General features: G+C 36.6%; 1 protein-coding gene across 1 annotated transcript in view; it reads left to right on the forward strand.

The window, feature by feature from the left end:
* The window catches only part of ZMYM2 (zinc finger MYM-type containing 2), an 88152-nt gene that overhangs the window by 41143 nt on the left and 25742 nt on the right, over positions 1-21267 (forward strand). Inside the window, exons 9-13 of the mRNA XM_058824279.1 lie at positions 2416-2566; positions 3313-3428; positions 9096-9212; positions 9785-9935; positions 19720-19892. Coding sequence (XP_058680262.1) covers positions 2416-2566; positions 3313-3428; positions 9096-9212; positions 9785-9935; positions 19720-19892 — 708 coding nt within the window. The remainder of the gene's footprint in view (positions 1-2415; positions 2567-3312; positions 3429-9095; positions 9213-9784; positions 9936-19719; positions 19893-21267) is intronic.

Raw genomic sequence — 21267 nt, forward strand, 5'->3', positions numbered from 1 at the left:
TTTCTAGGTTATTACTAGATAGAAATACATTTTTTTCTTGCTTTTAAATCTAAAGAGATGGGGTGAAGTCAGTAAACAACTCCTGTATTTAGAAGATGTATGAAATTTGGAAGTGATTGACCTGCTGTTGCACTGTTTTTCTATGCATGATCCTTTTTTTGATATGACATAAATGAGGAGGTATTTGAGATGATAGTTAGCAAAAGCTATTTCTGCTTTCCAGGAATTTTTGTTGAAACGCGTATTTTACTGACACAATGAATTTTTTTCTGATTATGCTCTGATCAGTTTACTATAAATTCATTTATTAAAACTTATACTTTTGTCTTGCTGTCTCTTGAAATCACTGTAGCCTCTGTTGGATTTCTCTTTTGGAGACAGGACTTGTGAAAGCTTCATTTGCCTGTGTGTTGTTTTCTGATCATATTGCTGAATGCTCTTAGTTATTTGCCAGCATATTTGCATCAATGCTTCTAGATTTACATTTGGGGTTAATCTGTGGCTCTTAAGGATATTTGTGCAAGCAGATTTTTTTGTGGTGGTTGTTCATTAATCATGTTCCAAGGAATCCTTTCTAAGTTGTAGCCTCCTCCTGTATTACTAGCAATATAACTCAGTGGTTTCTGGATGCCCTGCTTTTGTTTATTAGCCTGCCAGAGGAGCTGAATGTATAGCAGCAGAAGAGTTCCAGCTCACAGAACAATATAACTGCTACATTTTGGTCTTGCTACTAAGTGTGAATTTTGCCAATTTTAGGAAGATAATGATGTCCTGAGTAACTTGTTTAAAGGCAAGTGGAAAAAAATTACAATAGGAAGGAAGTATCCTAGAGTTGTATTTTATACCTTCTTCTAGGTAGGAGTTTGGTATGACAGGTACTCCTTTCTGGAGGAAACCCCCAGCAAAGGTTTCATCAAAACAGCATGTGGAAATTGTGAAGTTGTGTGGAAATTTTACTGGACTCTGCAAGGTGCTACATTTGATTTTGTGTCACAGGCACATGTGGATTTGCATGTTTTTGTGTGGATGCTCTTAGAATAGGAAAGATGACATTATAAACCCAAAAATTTCATCTCTAGTTTTCTGTAAGATTGGATTTAACTGGTTTACTGGTTTTCAAATTTAACTACTGAAAAATAGGAAGAGCAAAGATATCTTCTGAAGCTTCTCTCACTTGAACAAAGGGGAGCACCTATGAAACATGCTTTGTCTTTCCTTCTCCTTTCCATCCTTGAGAATAGGGAAAGAGGGAGAGAGAGTGCTAAAATAATTTCTTTGGAAGGGAAGAGATCTTAAGTGCTTAAGTGACAATTTTCTAATACTTAGTAAGGTGAGAGTCTGTCTAGTAGGCGGCCCATCATGTTTGGTGAGGAATTTACTCCATCACTGTCAAAACCATGATACTATTTCTATGGGCAGAGAAGGGGTCTAGATATTTTTCCTGAAACCTGCTTTATCATGCTTGAGATATTTGCCTAACACTGGCATATGTAATACATGTAGCACATCAGAATTATTGATTTTGTATGTTGACTGTGTCATTGGTATTCCTGCTCTGTGGAGCTTTTTCTGTGCTTTTTATAGAATGTTTGTTCTGTTCTGTGGAAAACTGCTGATGAACTGACTGCTGTGTTGAGAGATGTCAAAATCGAGTCTGTTATCAGGTTTATGGAGTCACACTTGAGCGTAGAACCTCTGCAGTGTGTTCCTCCTGCTTGGAGGATTGTGGATAGAATTTTTTCCTCCCCAGAGTTTGTTTATTCTTCATATTCATAACTTTGCTGTGCAGGTGACTGCACAATGGAGCAGTTTGCCCAGGGAAGTTATGGAGTCTCCCTCACTGGAGGTATTCATGAACCATCTGGGATGCAATCCTGTGCCATGTGCTCTGGGAAGACCCTGCTTGAACAGGGAGGTTGGACCAAAAGGAGTCTTTTTCTAAGCTTACCCATTCCATGAATGACATTAGCCATGCCAGATTCCTGTTACTTTCCTTACAAGCACTGTCCCATCAACAAGGAGAGAGGAATAGAGTTCTTTGAAACTCTTCAATTCAGCATGACTTGTTGCACACTCTTTCCACAGTTCAGTTTGCAGATGGTGAGATTTGCAATGGAATTGGGATGTTTTGGTTGGTTTGAGTTTTTTGAAGGGTGTGTGTGTATGTGTGTGTCTTTACACAGAAGGTTATTTTTAGCTAGCTTTTGCCCAGGAGTAAAAGACACAACCTGAGTGCTGAATGCTCTTGAGGGGATGGATGATCAGGAGAGTTAATATAGGAGGGATCTGATGAGAGAGCAGATGACAGAAATAAAACTTATCATTTGTTTTGATTTTTGGTTTTAGACTAAAATTTAAGTTAAAAGCCAGCATAGTTTTAACTAATGCATTGTTTTGCTTTGTTTTATGTTTTAGAAATGTGGCCAATTAACATCTTGTACTGGCTGCAGAGCTCAGTGCAGGTTTTTTGACATGACTCAGTGCATAGGACCTAATGGATATATGGAGCCATACTGCTCAGCTGTATGCATGAACACACACAAATCAAAATATGCAAAATCACAAAGTAAGTGAAAAGGATGATGGGTTTTCATCACTGCTAAGAGTAGACTTTTTTTAAATTTGAACACTGGGGGTGGGTGCATTTGTTTTACAGTTATAGTCTCTGCAGATGTGACTTTATAGTTTTTAACTTCATTTAAAAAAACCCAAAACATCTTCTGTTGAACACCAGTAAATGAACCCATGAGGATTTATTTTCCTCACTGGGCTTTTTTTTGTGATGTTGGAAAGAATTTTCAACTGTCCTAAGGCTTCCTGTGAAAAAAATGCTGAAGCATAATGTGCTCTGCTGTGTCACAGGATGGTAGTGCAGGTTTTTGGCATGTGAATTCATATTCTCTGAATTCTCATATTAATCCCACCTGGATTTTTTTCAGTCAAGCAAGAGATGGATAAGAAGGGAGATAGTTATAATGCATATAGATATTCTCTAGGTAAAGTTTTTGATCCAGTAAATAATTCAAAACATGTTTTCTTCAGTATGCAAAGCAGATCTCAACTTGAAGTTGAAAATGCTCCAGTGAATTTTACGGAGGAAGGTGTTTTCATATTTAGTACTGATCTTTAGTGAAAGAATTTATCCAAACTTCTGTAATTTTTTTTTGCTTTGTGTGACTTGTAGAAACTGACTGGAAAACAGACTTTAATCTTAGTTTTCTGCATTGAAAAGCCAAAAAGGGCTCACCTGTAATACCTTTTTTTCCTTTTATTTTGTGTTTATTTTGTTTGTAAACTGCGTTTTTCTTTTAGGTATGGAAATTATTTGCCACTTTTGTAAGCGAAACTCATTACCTCAATATCAAGCCACAATGCCTGATGGAAAACTGTACAACTTTTGCAGTTCCAGTTGTGTAGCTAAATTTCAGGTTAGCTGTTGTGTTAAATCTTTTCCCCCCTAAATATTTGTGTGCCTGTGTTGGTGTTAAGTATTTGAATATTAAGCTAACTTGCTTGTGTATACATGCTTGAGAGTTACAATTAACATTGCAGGTGCTCCTGGCTCATAACATTTTCTTTGATCAAAGGGCTGTTTCATAATAACACTAGCTGCTGTCTTAAGCTTATAAAAACTTACCAATTTCTGCTTTATATTGTTAGAAAGCACAAAGCTGTATCACTGCTCATCTTCCTTTTTCCACCTTAGCACCTAAGCCTCTTCATAGATGTGAACCTTGCTGTTTTACGTTGACAGTCAACAAATTTAGCTTCTTTTGTACTAAACCCAATAACAAAATTCTCATATTGCATGTAGAACTAACAAAGGTTTGCCATGGAGAAAAATTATTCCTTCTGAAATGGAAGATTAGAGCCTCAACCATTTTATTTATGGACAATACCAGCTGTTTAAATTGTGACCCAAAACTTGGGGGGGGGGGTGTTGCTAGGCTAATGACATGCACTCTGGGTGATGCTGCTCTGCTTGTTGAAAGTGTCGTATTTTCAGCATGAATCAAGGTTAAAGCACAAGTGAAACGTTTCATAGCCATTAATCTCTTGGTGATCAAAGGATATTTTAAAATAATATGTTTCAATTTTTGTATGTAAAAGCATTTTTCCCAGATTTACGCAGGATAATTGATAATTGCTTCCTCATGTGTTGTTGAAGAATTACACCCACACAGGGTTTTCCCATTTGTCATTGAACTTTGCTGTTTTCTGTCAACTGGACAGCAAACTGGTCTTTCAATTGCTTCTTTAATATACCCTGGGTAGGACCTCTGTCATGTAGCCATGTTCTCTTTCCATCATAACCAGTTTAGTAGGTGTCTGTCAATGGAACTCATTAACAGAATCCCTGAGTATTGTTAGTATGTGATGACAGACTGTAATACTCAGTGCAAACTCATCTAACATCTATTTTATTGTATGTGATTTTACAATCAGTTGCATCCCCAAGAACTCTCAGAACAAATCCAGCCAGGGAATGACAAATTCAACCTGGCCCTTCTTGGATTTGCACATAAGTCAGCATTAAGCAACATTATTGAATAGAACTGCCAGATCATGTAATGCTGGCTGTGGGTTCGTGGTCTTACTGAGTCCTTGTGCTCATGCTTCTGCTGCAGTCTCAGTGCTGCACGTAGATCTCCTGTCAGGGTTGTAGTGAAATTTAACTAAAGCAGCCTTGCAGTCTGTGAGTTCTCAGTAAGGACCAAGAATGAGTAGGTTGTTATTTGCTCACAGTTACCACCATTGTCGGATTTTAACTTCTCATAGCTTTTGTATAGTCACTGTGTAAAAAAATAAAATATATTCACAGGAGGCTAGACTTGAATGTATGAGAACAACTTCTTTGTTCTGTTCATTTAGTATTTAGGTGGAAAGGATGGTATACCACAATGTGAGCACTGTTAGTGTTCCCTTGAGGCTTCTCTTGTACCTAAGTGACGCGTATGGTATTGAACTTATTGAGAACTGAAAAAATGAAATTGAAAAAATGGTCAATTTACTATGGTAAAAATACTCCATATTTTTAGTGTTAATGGAGATAACTCTTATTTTAGTTTTCTGCCTTCATATTCATCCCCTTTTCCTGCTTTGCCTGCTCTTCCTAGACTTTTTTCTTTAAGGGTTATCCTTCACAAAACAGAATAATTGCTATCTCAGGCCTGTGTTTCTTCCCTTCTGCAGAGCTTTTAGTCCTTTTGGTTTACAAATGGGTACGTTTGTTTTACAGAATTTCAGGATTGATTACAATTGCGTCTTACAAATAACCTTTTGTTTCTAGCTAGTTGTTCTTTTAATGGATTGAAATATTGGGAAGATTCAGCTGAGCTACATGTTGTACAGTGTATGTCCATATCTGCATTCTCCTTTGAGCAGCCTGTAAGAGCATTTAGTCTTGTAAGAAAGAGTAAAAGAGAGATAACAGCCTGCTTTATGTGTTTTTGTTTGGTAGTTGGTGGTAGAGCAGTGGGACTGAATCTTGTCTTCCACATTCTGTCTTGGAGGTTGTTAATGCAGAGTTAAAGATGGAACTGTTCCCAAGGTGTATTGTTTTAAACCAGTATTGATACTGATACCTTTACTAGGTCAGTTGAAGATCTTGCTGTTAAGGGAAAAATAAACTATTGATTATTTATTGTGAACATGGAGGCAGAGTTAGCAGCTGTGTAAATGTCTGACAGTACAAGCTGTCTGGCAGAACACAAGTCTGTACAAAATTTGTGTTCAAGCTTTAGCTGGTTTGGGCTTTGCTTCCAATTTATGGATGTATTTGGAGAATTGTAGGACCAGTATGGGTAAGAATTACAAGTACAATAGTTTTTAGCAGGTTACTCTCCCTGGTTATTCACTGATGCTCTTTCACCATTGTGATGGTGCCTGGAAGTGTTCTTGGCTATATATGTTGCATGTCTCTTATACATGTGTGTGCACACAGACAAACACTCTTTTAAATTTGTTAATAATAAAAATATGCCTTCCATGGCTAAGCTGGAAGGTCTGTGTGTGCATGAGTGCAGGGGAAGAAGTTTGGTTCCTTCCCTATTTAATTTAGTTCCATTGATTTTGCTTATGGAACAGTCCTAATGAATGACAGCGTGTAGAAGATTTCTCATAAGTGCTTCTCTCATGTGCATTAAGAAAAACTTGATTCTTTCAAAGCTTTGAGGTTTTTTTTCTCAGCTGGAAAAAACACCTAACCTCAGTTTGGCTGCCTACTAGCTCTCCTACATGTACACTTGTGTACAGAAATGTTTCCACAATTTGATTTCATGTTGCTGTGAGCAAGGATAACCTTCTGTCACATAAGCTGCAGGGGCAGGGCAGAAGCTGTGCAGCTGTGGTGGCCTTCTCAGAAGGTCCTGGGCTGTGCCTGCCCAGTGTTCATCATTAAACTGGCAGCTTAGAGCAGTTTGAGCTGGTTGCATTGAAGGCTGAAGAGGGCTTGGCAATGGTTTTTTTGCTTTGCTTGCACTTCTCATGCTTTTGTTATTCAGGGCAGGCTCTCAAAAGAACAAACATAGGTACATAACTTCAAAGATGTCTTTGATACAACACAGCATAGATAAAGCTTTGTGTTCAGGGTGACTGGTGAAAGATTTTAAGGAATTTATAATCTTTTTTTCTTTTATTATTCCTTATGTGTAATTATGCCCCCAAATAATTCCTGAGGGTACTTTAAGTACCTTGTAAGTTAGAAGTAAAGCAAGATGGTGAAAATATTACATGCATGTCATCTTGGCTCAAAATACAATGCAGAAGCAGTCTTTAATTTTAAGCAGAGTAACTGAAACTTTAAAGAGGCATACAAAACAATGTTTTCATTAACTTGATTTAAAAACCATCTTCTGCTTGGTTTATAACTTTCAGCAATATAAATTCAGTTCTTTCCAGATTTTTCCAGAAAAATATTTAGTTAACCAGAGGACCTAATGATAAAAAGAATTGATTTGGGGGGTTTTTTAGATGTAATAATGTTAATGTTATTACTTCTAAATATAACTACTTATAAGTTATTGAACTTATATTTATAGTTATGCATAAGTTTCCTTTAAAACAAATACTAATTTGAAATAGTCTCAGTCTTTGTTATTCTCACTTCTCTAGCTTTTTGTTATTTTTCAATTATCAGCTCCCAAACTTTGTGAGTCTGAGTTTCTACCCCAGTAAACAGTAATGGAAAGAAATAAAAGAAGGTAACTGTGGCATACCTCAGAAAACAACTGAAAACTATGTTTTACTTTTAACTTATAGCCCTCACAATAGGATGTTTGGGTCCCATATTTAAAAATAACTACAAATGTGAAAGATAAGGATTGCTTTTCATTTGATGATCATTTAGTATATTTCATCTTCATTCCTCCGTCTGTCTTCAGTGTTTCTGTACAAGTTGTCACATCTGCTAGTTCTTTGCATCTCCTTCATTCCTGAGCTGGAGATGCTGGGTATTCCTGAGTTCTTTTCATTTCCAATGAGAGTTTCTAGGGCTTCCATAAAGCACAGAGCAGCATGTGTCAAGCATGGTGTTTGCTCTGTGAGGACACCTGCAGAAGCAGAAGTGCACAGATTGGACCTTGCAGTAAACATGCCTTTGTGGCTCTCATGTATGCAAGTCTTCAGTTATTTAGAGCAGCCAAAGTGAAGGAAACCTTGCTGAGCCACAGGGACATTTGCTGGGTATAATGGGAGAAATGTGATAATATTGTGTGTAGGCATCAGAAAAAAGTTGTTGTAGACGTTATATATATAAAAAGTTGTTACAGGCTGATGGACCATTGAGTAAAGGTGTCATCTTTCTGCTGCCTGGTAGTTGGGTCTCAGGTCCTGCCTGTGATTGTGGAATATCCATGACTACTTAATGTCTGCAGACTCTTGACACAGAGTTAATGCATCTGCATAAAATGGTACAGTTTGCACTGCCAGCTAGCACTCAGCAGTAGCAGCCCACATAGATCAGGGTTTATATCAGCAATAAGTCTCAACCTAGTTTTAAATTGTTTTTAGTGTAGGTGAACCCTTACTAACATAAGAGTCTGAAGAAAAGTGTCCTGTAACAGAAATGTTTTGAATTTTCACTGTTACACAGTGGAGAGGTAGTAACAAATCTATCTGAAGAGAATTTGTATTTAAATATAGTTGTTCTGTTGCAAATAGTGTGGGAAAGTTTGTTGAGAAGACAGATGTAAGAAAGTTGTCCTGGATTCAAGTGTCTGTGATTCCTGCTGATTCAGATCTTTGTCTTGAACATCACATCTATAATACACCAATAGTTCTTGCTTATTTAGGGAATTTGCAAAAACACTCTATTCTGTTGGCACATATAAGACATACTGAAAGGTACAGGTACTGTATAATTGAGTTCTTTTATTTACTGATTGCTGCAGAAGTGCACTAAAGAAATATCTCAGTTACAGAATTAAATTCTCATACTTACACATGCATTCTTTAGTATTTTTAAACCCCTGGATTGTTTTGGGGCTGGTTGTGTGAATAATTGCATCTTCCTGCCATGGGATTGAGGCTACTTAGGACTGTTAGCTAGTTTATTCTTAAACTGAGTTGATGTGAGGTTTCTCACTGAAAGCCTTTTACTTTAGTAGTTGTATTTTCAAGTGGTATGCTTACATAAGATGTTGATAATCTGCCTTGGTGAGGTTTGGCTTTGAAAACATTTGTTTGTTGGTCTTGGTCTGTCACCAAAACAATACAAGCTGTGAAATGTTTTTATATGAAAGTATGTTTTGTGATTAACAAAAGCATTCAGTTTGGGGATATTTTTTTGTTTATTTTTACAAAAACTGTGTTAACCCTTAAATAAAAGGCATAAGAAAGGTAAGGTAAAAAAATATGACTTAAAGTAATTATGGTGGAAGTAAGGGTAATGATTCAAAGTTGAGAAATCTGAGATGACATGGGAAAAGGAATTAAGGTAAAGAACCAACTTGCTGTGCTTTTGCCAGAAATGTTCTTGAGTTTATTTATAAACTCCTGAATTCTCAAAACACTGTAAGCTTAATTGAAAAAAACCCACATTTTAAAAGTAACTTGTTTTTCTCAGTGATGTATGTATATATATTTATGTTTTTCAGACGCTCAGTGTTCAGTCTTCAACAAATGGTCAGTTCGTCTCTCCCAGTGATATTCAGTTGAAATGTAATTATTGCAAAAGTTCTTTCTGTTCAAAACCAGAAGTACTGGAATGGGAGGTAAGGGGGATGTTGGTATTATTCTTAGATTGATGATGTGTTTTAAAAGTTTAAACTTAGAACTTTAATACAGCTTTTCTAGCTATTTTATAAAGTATTGAAGTTTCTTTTAAAAAGCTCAGTTAAAATCTACCTGGTTCTGTAGAATATAATTTAATTTCAGTATGGATAAAAGCAGAAGTCTTTGTTCATAAATAGTATCTGTGTAATTTTAAAAAATGTATTTTCTCAGATGAGCTGTAAGTCTGGAATCTGCTTTCATTGTAGATATGAAATACCATTATTACACTTCTTTATGAACTGAGACAAGTATCTAAAGAGGATATGCTGAGATTGTGTGGCATATTTTCTGTTCAGTGTTTTCATGTGAAATTATGAGTATTTGTAGCACTGTCAGCTTAATTGGGATTTCTGAATTTTTAGCATTAGAAGTCACACTCTAATTATGTGTTCGCAATTCAGTTTACTTTGTAAATTGTCTTAATGGCAACTATTATTTCAAGTTGTACTAGTTAGACCTTAAGATTTTATCCATTAACCTTATTCATGATGCTTTGCAACTTTGCATTTAGAACAAAGTGTATCAGTTCTGCAGCAGAGCATGTTCTGATGATTATAAGAAACTGCATTGCATAGTTACATACTGTGAATACTGTCAGGAAGAGAAAACGCTCCATGAAACAGTGAATTTCTCTGGTATCAAAAGACCCTTTTGCAGTGAAGGTATGTATGTGTTTGGTTTTTTCCTGAGGTATTGGTTGTTCTACTGCAGTTTACTTATTTTGTTTATATGTTAAGATTCAAGGTTACAACTCATTCTGTTGTATTTGAGGGTAAACTAGAAGTCTCCTCATTACTGTTATTGAAGTCATTGTAGCTGGTATTATTAATGCAGGTACTTTTTAATTTATCTGAGCTGCCTTTAGAGCTTTTCACCACTTAGTCTAGGTTAAGGGTAGCACTTTTCAGTGTGTGTGTGTTTAACTACATACGCCTTTATGCACATTGCATACATACATATGCACAAAAAATTGCTCATTCTTTTTTTAAAAATGTATGCAGTAGTGCATACACAACATTACCTGCACTGATGAACACCAAGCTTTCTCTTTGATTAGCAGTTTCTAAATTAAGTATAACAGTAGGAGTTCTATGTTGGCTTAGAATGGATACTTAAGCAATAACTTGAATGATGCCTATTGCTGTGTGTTGATTACTGTCACTACAATTTGCTAGACTAATTACTTGGATTTTCAAAAAGAAAACAAAGTAAAAGGGAACTCCATGGGCTTAGGTTTCTTCTAAGTTGCATTAAAGCATGGTTTCAATAGAAAGCAGTAAAACAGATTTTTAACAAGGACCTATCCTTTCCACTTCTGGTGAGCTCTCTTTGATACTGGTATTTAATCATGATCTTAGAAGTTTAACTACAAGTTTGGATGACCTATTATTCACAAATACGGTGAATATGTTTTTCTTTAGTTACAACAACAACACTTACAATGTCATTTGATAAGACCTCTGTGGAAGATTTCTACTTGCAGGCAGATTAAATAGTAGATATGAGAGTTTACTTGTAGGAGGATCCTGTTAAGCTGGAAGGGTTGGAATGCAGGGCTGAAGGCAGTCTTCCCTCCATGCCATTCCCTTACAGCTCAGTACTTTGCAGTCTTTTGTTTCTGAACAATGGAGTGTTTTGTTCTGGACTGGAAAGTGATAGCTGGAGAGTAAAAAACAGACACATGAAGGCCCTGCCTTACAGTGTATCAGTGCATTGCTCAGCAACCTCTAGCTAGGTTTGAAACAATTCCACAGAATACATTCAAACAAGAGCAAGATACTTTTCTGGAGATTAAAATATATGTTTCTATTACTGTCAATATTTATTACTCCTTCAGTTTAAAGCCAGGTGGCTGTCACAATGAAATGAGTAGGATTCATAATGCCACCTATGCCATTACTACTTCTGTATGAGGATGCTTGAAGTAAGTGAGGACTTGTGTTTCCTGTGGGAAAATTTGAGGAAGAAAAGATATCAAAACTCTGTCTCCTGTTTAAATAGAGATACTGAGTGGGAGGAATATGTTGCCAGGTGTATCAGTGCGGGTCTTGAGTTTGCAGGTGCTGGACTTCCAGCTCAAGGGTAAATACCACATTTGTGATGGTGAACGTGCAAAATGTTCCCATAAAGACAAAGTTTATCAGCTTGCTGCTGAACCAATGAGTAATAGAGAGAAGATAGTCAAAAGCACCATTAAGTAGATCATAACTTGAATAAATACAGTGTATACCTGCCAGCTGTAGCTGAGGTCTACTTTGTGATGCATATGACAAAGAGCTGTATGTGTTCCTCTTGCAAATAAACCAATGACCTGGACAGAAATTCTGAAGGAACCATTGACAATTTATTTTGAAAGAAAACCATCAGTTGTCATCAATGGCTGCAGAAACAGTACAATCCAAGAATGAATCATGCTTAGATCTGATGTGGGAGGGACAGGGCCAGGACTTCTGGTGGACTTTTGGAGGTCAAGAAATAGAAGTTCCATCATCAGATGTGATAGATTTTTTCCCCCCTTTTCCAGGCACCTAAACATCACTGGTTTATCTTTAATTTCAAAGTCTTTTTCCAGATAGAGATGTCCAACTGCTTGTAAGGTAACAAAACCAGTACAAGTACCAAATGTTTTTTGGATGTGGAGGCCATTCCAGTTTTGATATTGCACATTGTTCAAGGAACCTCACCAACACAGATTATTTTTTGAGCATGCATGTATTCTTCATCAGAAGACAATGTATCTCAGTTTGAGAAGGAATAGCCGGAGGTACTCAGTCACAGAAGTTGCTGGTGTTTTTGGAAGAAATTGAACCCTCAAGGGAAAATGTGGAGAATTTTCAGGGGAGTGTTTATAAAAGGCTCCTAGATAAATTCAGAAATTAAACACGTGTTGAAATTTCTTCAAGTGTACTTACTTGTTCACCTTTGTGCAGACTGATGGGAAAGCATATATAAGATCAACCACAAATATCCCTTGACTGCTTACAGCTGCCCAGCTGAAGCACTGAAGATGTCATTGCTCCCATTCATCATACCTGAAGGGTTTTTTCACACATGCATATCCATATATATTTACACACAAACCCTGGCACCCACATTAAAATCTCTTGGATCAGTATTTCTGTGTGGTTTTATTCCAGCTCTGTTTCTTTATATGTTTCTCTTGAGACACTTCAAAACCTGTGCAGGAGGTAGCTGAAACCTCCATTATAATAAGGTGTGATTAGAACTGACCTAGGTTTTGTGCTGAAGATGGTTTCCTTCGTGCAGTATAGGATGGTTTTTCTGTTTTTGTCCAAAAATTGGATGCTATGTGGAGAATGAACAACCCTAACAGAGTAGATGAAAGAGCTTAATCTGTTCCACTGGTGCTGAGGCTGTCCTGGTGTTTTGCCACTAGAATGCTGCATTCCGAAATATCTATGTCTAAATTGAATATGTATTATGTATGCTAAAGTAAGAAGTAGCTTGTGGATTTTTATGTATGTGTAGTTGCGGGAGTGACAATTGAGGATAGGCTGTACAAGTTTTTAATCCTGAGGAAATCTTCAAATTACTGTGTTTGGGATATTTTGGGAGGGTTGTTTTTTTTTTTTTTTTTTTTTTGTAATACATATTCCTTCTGAGAGTCTGGGAGAGCAAGTCAGTCTTTGGCAATCCAGCAATGGAACTATTTTATGATGAGTATCACCATAATTTTATTTTATTTGTAGACTTATTTAATTCATCTTTCCAGTAGAACTAAGTGCTATGACTTAACACAGGCATAATAATTTTATAATGCAAATTTTAATAACACTGATTCATATGTGGTTGTCTTCTTCTAGGAGGGAGAAGGTCATTAAGCTGTTGGAGTAGCTCAGTTATCTCATGCTTGGGAATTCCTTTCAGATGGATAATACAGATAAAAGACAGCAATTAGCAACTGTACTATCACCCTGATAGCCTGCTAGTAAATATCTGGGAATTATGGTTTCTACAAATGAAACTCAATGCAGACATTGAGTTTTCTCTGAAAACATCTCTGATGTTTCATTTTAAGAGGTTATCTCTAAGTAGAGATAACCTTTTAAAATACTGTAGAGTCAACAAGTGGAAAAATAAATTTAGGAAATTAAGTAATTTTACCTTCCTCTAGGAAAGGTTCCATTAAAGCACTGTCAATTTTAGAGTGGGATTTTCCCAAGCAGTACTGCACAGTGGACTGTTTGTGAAAGTATACTATTAAATGATAAGCTGATTAATTTTTAGATTTATATGAAAATACTACAGATACTGAGATAGCCTAAACACACAGGTGTGATAAGTTTTGTAGAGGTTCTTACATTCCAGTGTTTCACAATCAGTTAGGATACTACCTGATATTTATAGCAATTCCTGTTGTTACTAGAAACAGGAAAAAATTGTGTAAAAACTGATGTGTGATATGAAGTGTTGCTGAGACTTAGAGTTGCTGGGCTTCTGTGGTGGATGGGCTGAGGAAGAGTTGGTGCAGTGTCCCTGCTGTGCTGAGCTGCTGTGTCCCCCTAGACAAAGGGAGTTGCCATCAACCCTGTATGAATCTCTTCGTTCCTGATGTTTGGTCTCATTATTTTTAAAGTGAGAGCTACAGAAGCTGTTCATACACAGCTTTTTAAATAGTTTACATTAGCAAGTGTCTTTTTTAGAGGCACCAATACTGCTTTTGAAAATAAAATATACGGAATTCGGGCTTGCATATAGAAATTCTTGAACACAGTGTGAAATCACCCTTTTACACACTTTAGGATTTGTGCTTCACAGAGCTCTTATGTCCCTTTCAACAGCTCTTGATGGAGGCCTGCCATGTTGAAATAATTTGATCTTGCTACAGTGCCTAGTTTGGTTTTGCTCATGACCACTTCTGGCAGTGTCTCTCCTGAGATAAATTCTAACCTGAAATGTCATTTTCCTTGTGGCTTTCATTTAAAGCTTTATTTGGTGCTGAGTTGGGATATCCTGGCAAAAAGGGGCAAGTAAAAAGCAGAACACATCTTAAATACTGCAAAATGCGTGATCCGTAAAAATACTCGTTCACAACTGCAGGAGTCATGTTGTTACTGCAGGAGGATATTCCTTTCCTGCAAACTGGGTTAGTGGAAAAGTAGAAGTGAATGTTGGAGGTATTCAGAGATTCCTGGGCCTGAGACACTCTGACATCCTTAGTCTGCTGTGGACAGACGTTAGAATGGGACATTCCTGGCATGTCGTTGAGCCATGGTAGTTGTCTTCAGGGAACTCTGGTGGCACAGAGGCCATGGTTGTGGCCATGACTGTTCAGGCCTTGTCATCTGATTAAGTAGTCTGGTTTTAAATCTTTGAGCCACAGATGAGTGTCCCAAACAAATTTTGTTACTGTAAAAGCTAAAATAATATTTTTTGCTTATAGAAATGAATTAAGGTAAAAGGGACAGCATATTCAATTCCGACAAGTCCCTTAGGAGATATTTAACAGGCTCCTTTGCTACAGAAGCACCAAGTGAAGGCTTTTGGCTATGCTGAAAGAAAGCAAAGTTCTGCACCTATAAACACATGGAAGAGCTGGACAATTGGTTCTTGTGGTATTCCACTTGTGGAAGAGTCTCAGTGTAGATGTAGTTTCCAGTTAGTGCTTCTTGGATGTGTCTCTTCTGAAATTATTGGACAGTTTTAACTTGTTAACCTGGATTTTGATATTTCTTACAGTATTCTTGTAGCTGAGAAATGGAAAGGTATATAACTATGCTTTGGAAGAGATTGTTTATCTTCCATTCTCTTTGTGGAGGGAGAACATTGATAGTGTTAAAGTAATATAATTTAAAATTTCTGTACACATACTGAGTCTTGAAATTTTTGTTTTTCTTTGTGGAGAGATAATTGGTAACATGGTATAGAATATCAAGTGAAATCCTGTGCATTGTTCGACACCAGCGGTTCTTGATAGATTTTAATTTTTCAGTGTTAATTCCACTGTTGTGTCTTTTTTTAAAGAGGTTTGATAGAGTTCTTTGGGCAAAGACAGCATTGAGTGGTGCAGATAAGGGGTGATGCAATTTCATGTGCTGAGATATGAGCACGAGAAGAAGAAAGATGTTTCTTATTAATGTGAAAGAATTATCAACCTGAAAAGATTTAAGAATAAGCAAAACATGAGTAACTGGATTGGAGTAGGAGGGAGGAGAATGGAAGGAGATAGTACCTAATATCAGGAAATAGTAGGATAAACTGAAGTTGTATAAGGTTGGATTGAATAATAATAAAAGGTTCCTGAGGTGAAGACAAGGAAGGAAGGGGTATACACAACTTCTCTTCTCACAGAAGAGGATAGGGTCTACTTTAACAGTAATCCAAGCAGGACCCAGAATTTGGACACATTGCATCTGTTTTCCTAAAAATAATAATGTTTGTTATGAATCCAGAGACAGCAGGTGATAGCAGTGTGGGTATGGAAGAGGTTTTGCACTCAAATCAGTACAGAGGGAGATGGAGCAGAAAAATCTGGAAGGAACATATCTCCAGAAAGCTTCCAAGATGTAGCTTGTGATGCTGAAGGCCTGTTGTTATTCTTCTCTAGAACAGGTAACAATTTGAGTTACTACAAGATGAGAGAAAAACAAGTTTTGAGTGTTACTTGAAGGACAAAGGTAGTTTAGTAAGGGCAGGATTTCAGAGGTAAAAAGAGAATTCTTTTAGGGTGGAACAGTTACTTTTTATAAAATATATTAGTCCCTGTGGTAGAAAGGGATTGGTGTTGAGAACTCAGGATTATTTCTAGTTCAGCATTTCTTTTTACACAGCTACTTGATGTAGAAATATACTGAACTTCCTGTAATTCAGGTAGATGCTGCTGGTAGAGTTAAGACAATGTTCTTAGTAGCTTACTTGCACTGAGTCTGCAGTCAGTCACGTGAAGCAGGGTTTTCTGCTGTGGGCGACACTGCTGGGCTGAACCTGGCAGAAATCTTGGATCTGCCAAGAGAAAGGAGGTTCTCTTAACCTGGAACTTCCCTGTGGTAAAGGTTTTGAGGAACTGCCTGGATGCTTTCTTGTCAGCAATCTTCTCTTGTATGTGTTCAGATAATTTCTTTCTCTACCATTTATGTGGGGGACCAAAATTCAGGGCTCCTATGATATAGCTTTTGTGTTGGGTTTTGCTTGGAAGCCAGAATTCTAATAGTGTAATTAAGGATATGTTAAGTTAGCAGATTCTCACCTACTTGGTTTTTGTTTGCTTCAGATTTTGAGTTGGAGATACTTCTGAAAATGGTCCTTAGTGGTTTTTCTGAGACAGCCAGCTTGTGAGATGGTGTTAGAATTTTAATAAAGACCATAGTTAATGGCTGATGTAGCTTGAGCCAGATAACCTGTGCTTACAATTTCTTTCAGAGTAAGAGCTGTTTTTTCTCCAAGGCACTTTAAAACAGTAGAGGTTTTTATCTGATCACACTGTAATTTGTGGGTCTGGTGTTGTAGCAGAAATCTTGAGGAACTTACCTGAGTAAAGTCAGATCTCTTTGTTCAAAATGTTGGGACTGTCAGCTGTCTGTTTCAGGCAGGCTTATACTCATGAACCCCAAGTCCCCAGGGGAGTTAGGCTGAACAACCTCTTAGGATTTTAGTGTTTGTATTAGAAAGGTCAGACATTCAGTGCTTTTTGTATTGCTCATTCACAGTGTGCTGTAAATCAAAGCCATCTTCACGGTCACATCTACAAGGCCAGCATGGGTATTACTGTTATGTTGATTCAGAATTTCTCTTGTGCAAGAGAAGACCAAATTGTTGGATCTTAGAATCTGTTTTGCCAAAGTCAAATACTTTTATTCATACAAACAGTCTTACTCTTTCAGTCAAAACCGTAGCATTGTAATAAAAACATATATGCTGGACTGCAAACTACCGAGGACCTAAGAAAGGCATTTCGGCTTCTCTTTCTTTGAAGTCACAAGATCCTGAAGCTGAGCCAGTATTTCCCTGGCCCCATAGATTAAGTTACCTATTATAAATACGTAAAAGAGTTTCAGACAAATCTGTAGAATTTTGCTCATGATGTTGCAAAAGAAAGACTTTGTAAAGATTCTCCTTTAGCAAGTTTCAGTGTTCTAAGAATCTACCGTCAACATCCAAACCCAGGCTTTTTGTCTTCTGTAGAGGCCTTCTTCAGCAAGAAGACCTGCAGTCAGTGATCTATAAAAAAACCCCATGTTTTCCAGGCCTTTAGGTCTTAAGGGCTGGAACTTTTTACTTTTGTTTCCCCTTATTTAATGTTCACTGGTAATTTTCCATGAATCCTAGAGATGTGGGAGATGTTTGACTGTAGAGTGGAAAATTTCTTACCTGATAACTTTTAAGAATAAAATAGCTGCATCATCTTCAACTTTACTTCCTGTAGTTCAGCAACCAAGAAAAATGTTTATTTTTTCCATTCCTTTTTGAAAACTATTTAGCCAGATGGACATAGGTTGCCTGGTTGGTAGTAGAAGAGTGTTTCTAAGTCTGTAGTTTTGAAAGTGTGATGCAGCATTGGGTGGCTCTTCTAAGAGACCACTGAAGAGGAGGATACATTGTGGTGCTAAGATATCTCTGGAATTTTAAAGAAGTGGAAAGAATATGATGCTCCATGCAATAATGAGAGATACAGCCAGCAGGAGAAAATACTGGCAAGAAATTTTGCTTTTAATTGGTACTTTTAACTAATAGCTTGCACACACTGTTATGTTTAAGATTGTCATTTCCTTCAAAGCAATGTATTTAAAAGTCCAAATTGTTTGCACTCTAAGGATGGTTTCTGGATATGGCACTTTCCATCTGTGCTAGTAATTTTTTTATTCTGTTTTTGAAGAACTTAAAAGAAAAAACCCAAAGAACAAACAAAAAACCCTAACAAAAACACTTTAAACCAAATTACCTACAGTGTCTCATTTGTACAATATTCTATAAATGTCTTGTTTTGACATTACTAGCAAATTTAATTTGTTAGCAAAGCTTGTTGCATTACAAGTTTAAGTTCCTCAATAACCTTTTGTTTTTGGAAGATTCAGTCTGCTGCATCTTCCATTTGCATTCTTGTGCTTTTAGTGATTTAAAAATAGTATCTCAGTTTCACACATATTAATTCTGCCCTAATAGACAATGGCAGAAGTCACAAAATTGAAATTACTGAATACATTATAGTATTTTTATATTCTGTATGGCAGAGGAAGTACAGCATGTATCTTACATACTGAGTTTCATAACTTTCCACAAGTACAGAAGTCTGCATCTGTTAGATTATATACACACATCCTAGCAGAGTGGACACTTTGAAGGCTTGAGTTCTCACCTTTGATCGTGCTGTGATATTTGGTAGATCATAAAAATAGGTGCAGTTTCTTAGTTAAAGGTCTGTGTAAATGTTATCTTGTCCCTCCAGTGTTCAATATAGGGAGTTACTTCATCTTCTCAGTCTGTTCTCTCCTGTAAAATTGGGACAATTACAGAGGTATGCAGTATATGATTTAGGCATCAGCTGGAATAGGCACTGGATTTGAGGTGATTTAAATACAATATATTCTTAAAATAGCCTATATAATAGCTACAATATTCATCTTTTAATGCATTTAATATGGTAGAATGTCTTTCTAAGTTGCTTGAGGGAGGATCAGATTATGCAAGAATATAGCTGTCATTATTGCAACCTTGAAAGTATGACTGCGTAGTAAATGAAAAAAGCAAAACCAAAAAAAACCACCAAAAGACCCCACCAAAAATCAAACCAACACAAAACAACCAACCAAAACCAAAATAACCAGCATCTCCACCCCACCCCAATGTGGAAAAAAAATTTTAAATATTAATTGCATATAAACTCCTCTCAAATTTCATGTGTAATTTCCTGTCATTGCATAACTCTCACTACTGACCATTTCTTGCTTTATTGTTACATTTTTAAAGAAATCCCTTAGTTCTGAGGTCATCTTTTACATATTAGTGTTCTTAAATATTAATGAGTTATTTTAAGTGGTTTGTTGCATTAATATAAATAAAGGTAGTAATAAAATTTAAGTTGATCCATGAAGATAGGTATTTCTTTCATAGATAGCATTGTCTGGATCTCTAGCATTTTGAGGATGTGTAACTGAGCAATGTAACTCCAAGTCAATATTTTTGCATGGGTCTATATTAAAAGAAAATTATGTATTTTTTTTCCTGACTGTTTATTCAGGGATTTGATAGACAAAAATCAGCATAGGGTTTTGAAAAAGATGAAGGCATCACAGGAAACCATAGAGTTGTGTAGGAAAGGTATTTGGGTAAAAATGTCTTGAAATATAGTCTTACTGTGCAACCTGAATTTGTCTGAAGCCCCAGTTGTTAGCTGCTGTTGTATTGATTTAATTTTCAATATTTAGCTCTTAACTGTGATATCTCTCTGTAAAAGTTACTTTGTTCCTAATGTTTAAAATCTGTTTCCAGGCTGCAAGCTGCTATATAAACAAGACTTTGCAAGACGGTTAGGACTGAGATGTGTTACTTGTAATTACTGCTCACAGCTGTGCAAAAAGGGAGCAACTAAGGAACTTGATGGTGTAGTGAGAGATTTCTGCAGTGAAGAGTGCTGTAAAAAATTTCAGGACTGGTACTACAAGGCAAGTAACTCAGAATTTTTGACGAGAGCTCCACAATTAAAAAAACCAAAAATGCACATGTGAGGATATCTCAAGGACTGTGCAGCAAATATGGCTTACTTCAGCAAAGCATTTGCTATAGAATAAGCAAATGTATTAATCTCAGAATTTCATTTTTTGTAGATCTTAGAGCAGCATTTCTATCATCTGATTTTATTAATTCATTTGGCAAGGAAGTCTTGAGTTACAGAAAATAAATTAGTATGTATATTGTTACTTTACAATTCCAATTTTTTCTCAGTTAATGCCACAATTTTCTTGTCAAAACTTCTTTAATGTGTATTCAGAATGTTGAAAACACTGTTAGTAGCAGCTGGATACCTTGAGTTCACTGACATTAGCAGAGTTTTTCTTGTTCCTGTTTTTGCCTCCTTTTTTGCCTTTTCCCTTCTCCCACAGTTTGAACTGCAGAGGCTTTGATTGTTCAGTATTTCCCAGTGGAAAAGATGCCAAAGGAAAAAGCAAGACCAAATGGATTTCTAATAACAGTTTAAATCAAACAGATAGCATCTATTTCTAAGTCTCTGGAAGCTTAACTGCCTTGTGAAGCATCAGCAAAGACTTCACAATAAGAGTTTTTTTGTTTACATTTTTTGAAAGGAAAAGATGAAATTGGACTGGGTTTAACCTGCGATTAGTGCCATGGATAAAATATTTGATGTCTGGTGTGAACGTCCTGGAAAGCTACACTGATAATTTCAAAACAAGAACTACACTGTGGATGCAATTGCAAAAAAAGACAGTACAAAATTCATCACCTTACCAAAACTCTGCACACTGCCTGGAAGGCAGTAAAAAACTTGAAGTGTTAGAGGGCTAGATACAAGTCCTGTAATTCAAGATGATCTACCTACCATAAAAGAACTGAATATGAAGAAATATCTGATATTTTGGAATGTCTGGTTCCAGAAATGTTACAGCCACACACTGTAAATTCTTTATTTTGAGTAATGTATGTAGGGTCTTATTTGACATTCCTAAAAGAAAACTTCTGAAGACAGCAATGTGTTTCTTTTGTCTCACATGTAAATAGGGTGACAGAGCTTGGCTGCAAAGTTCTTAACTGGAATACTAACGTCATACAGTCATATTTAATCTATCTAGATGCCTTAAAACATGGGGTGTGAGATTTAATTTTTTCCTGTGAAAAAGGTGCCTTCCGGTAGAGAACTTAAATCTTTGGTGTGCTTTAGAAATCTTTTGATGATTCAGCAAAGAATATAGTCTGGAGGTGTGCATACCAAACTACTTTAATGTACCTAAGCTTCTGTGGAAGCTTGTGCTGTGATTCAGCTTTGAGAACCACTTGAAAACTTGGGCTTCACATTATCCTGAT

Source organism: Ammospiza caudacuta, chromosome 2, assembly GCF_027887145.1.
Source record: "Ammospiza caudacuta isolate bAmmCau1 chromosome 2, bAmmCau1.pri, whole genome shotgun sequence".
NCBI classification, from domain to species: domain Eukaryota; kingdom Metazoa; phylum Chordata; class Aves; order Passeriformes; family Passerellidae; genus Ammospiza; species Ammospiza caudacuta.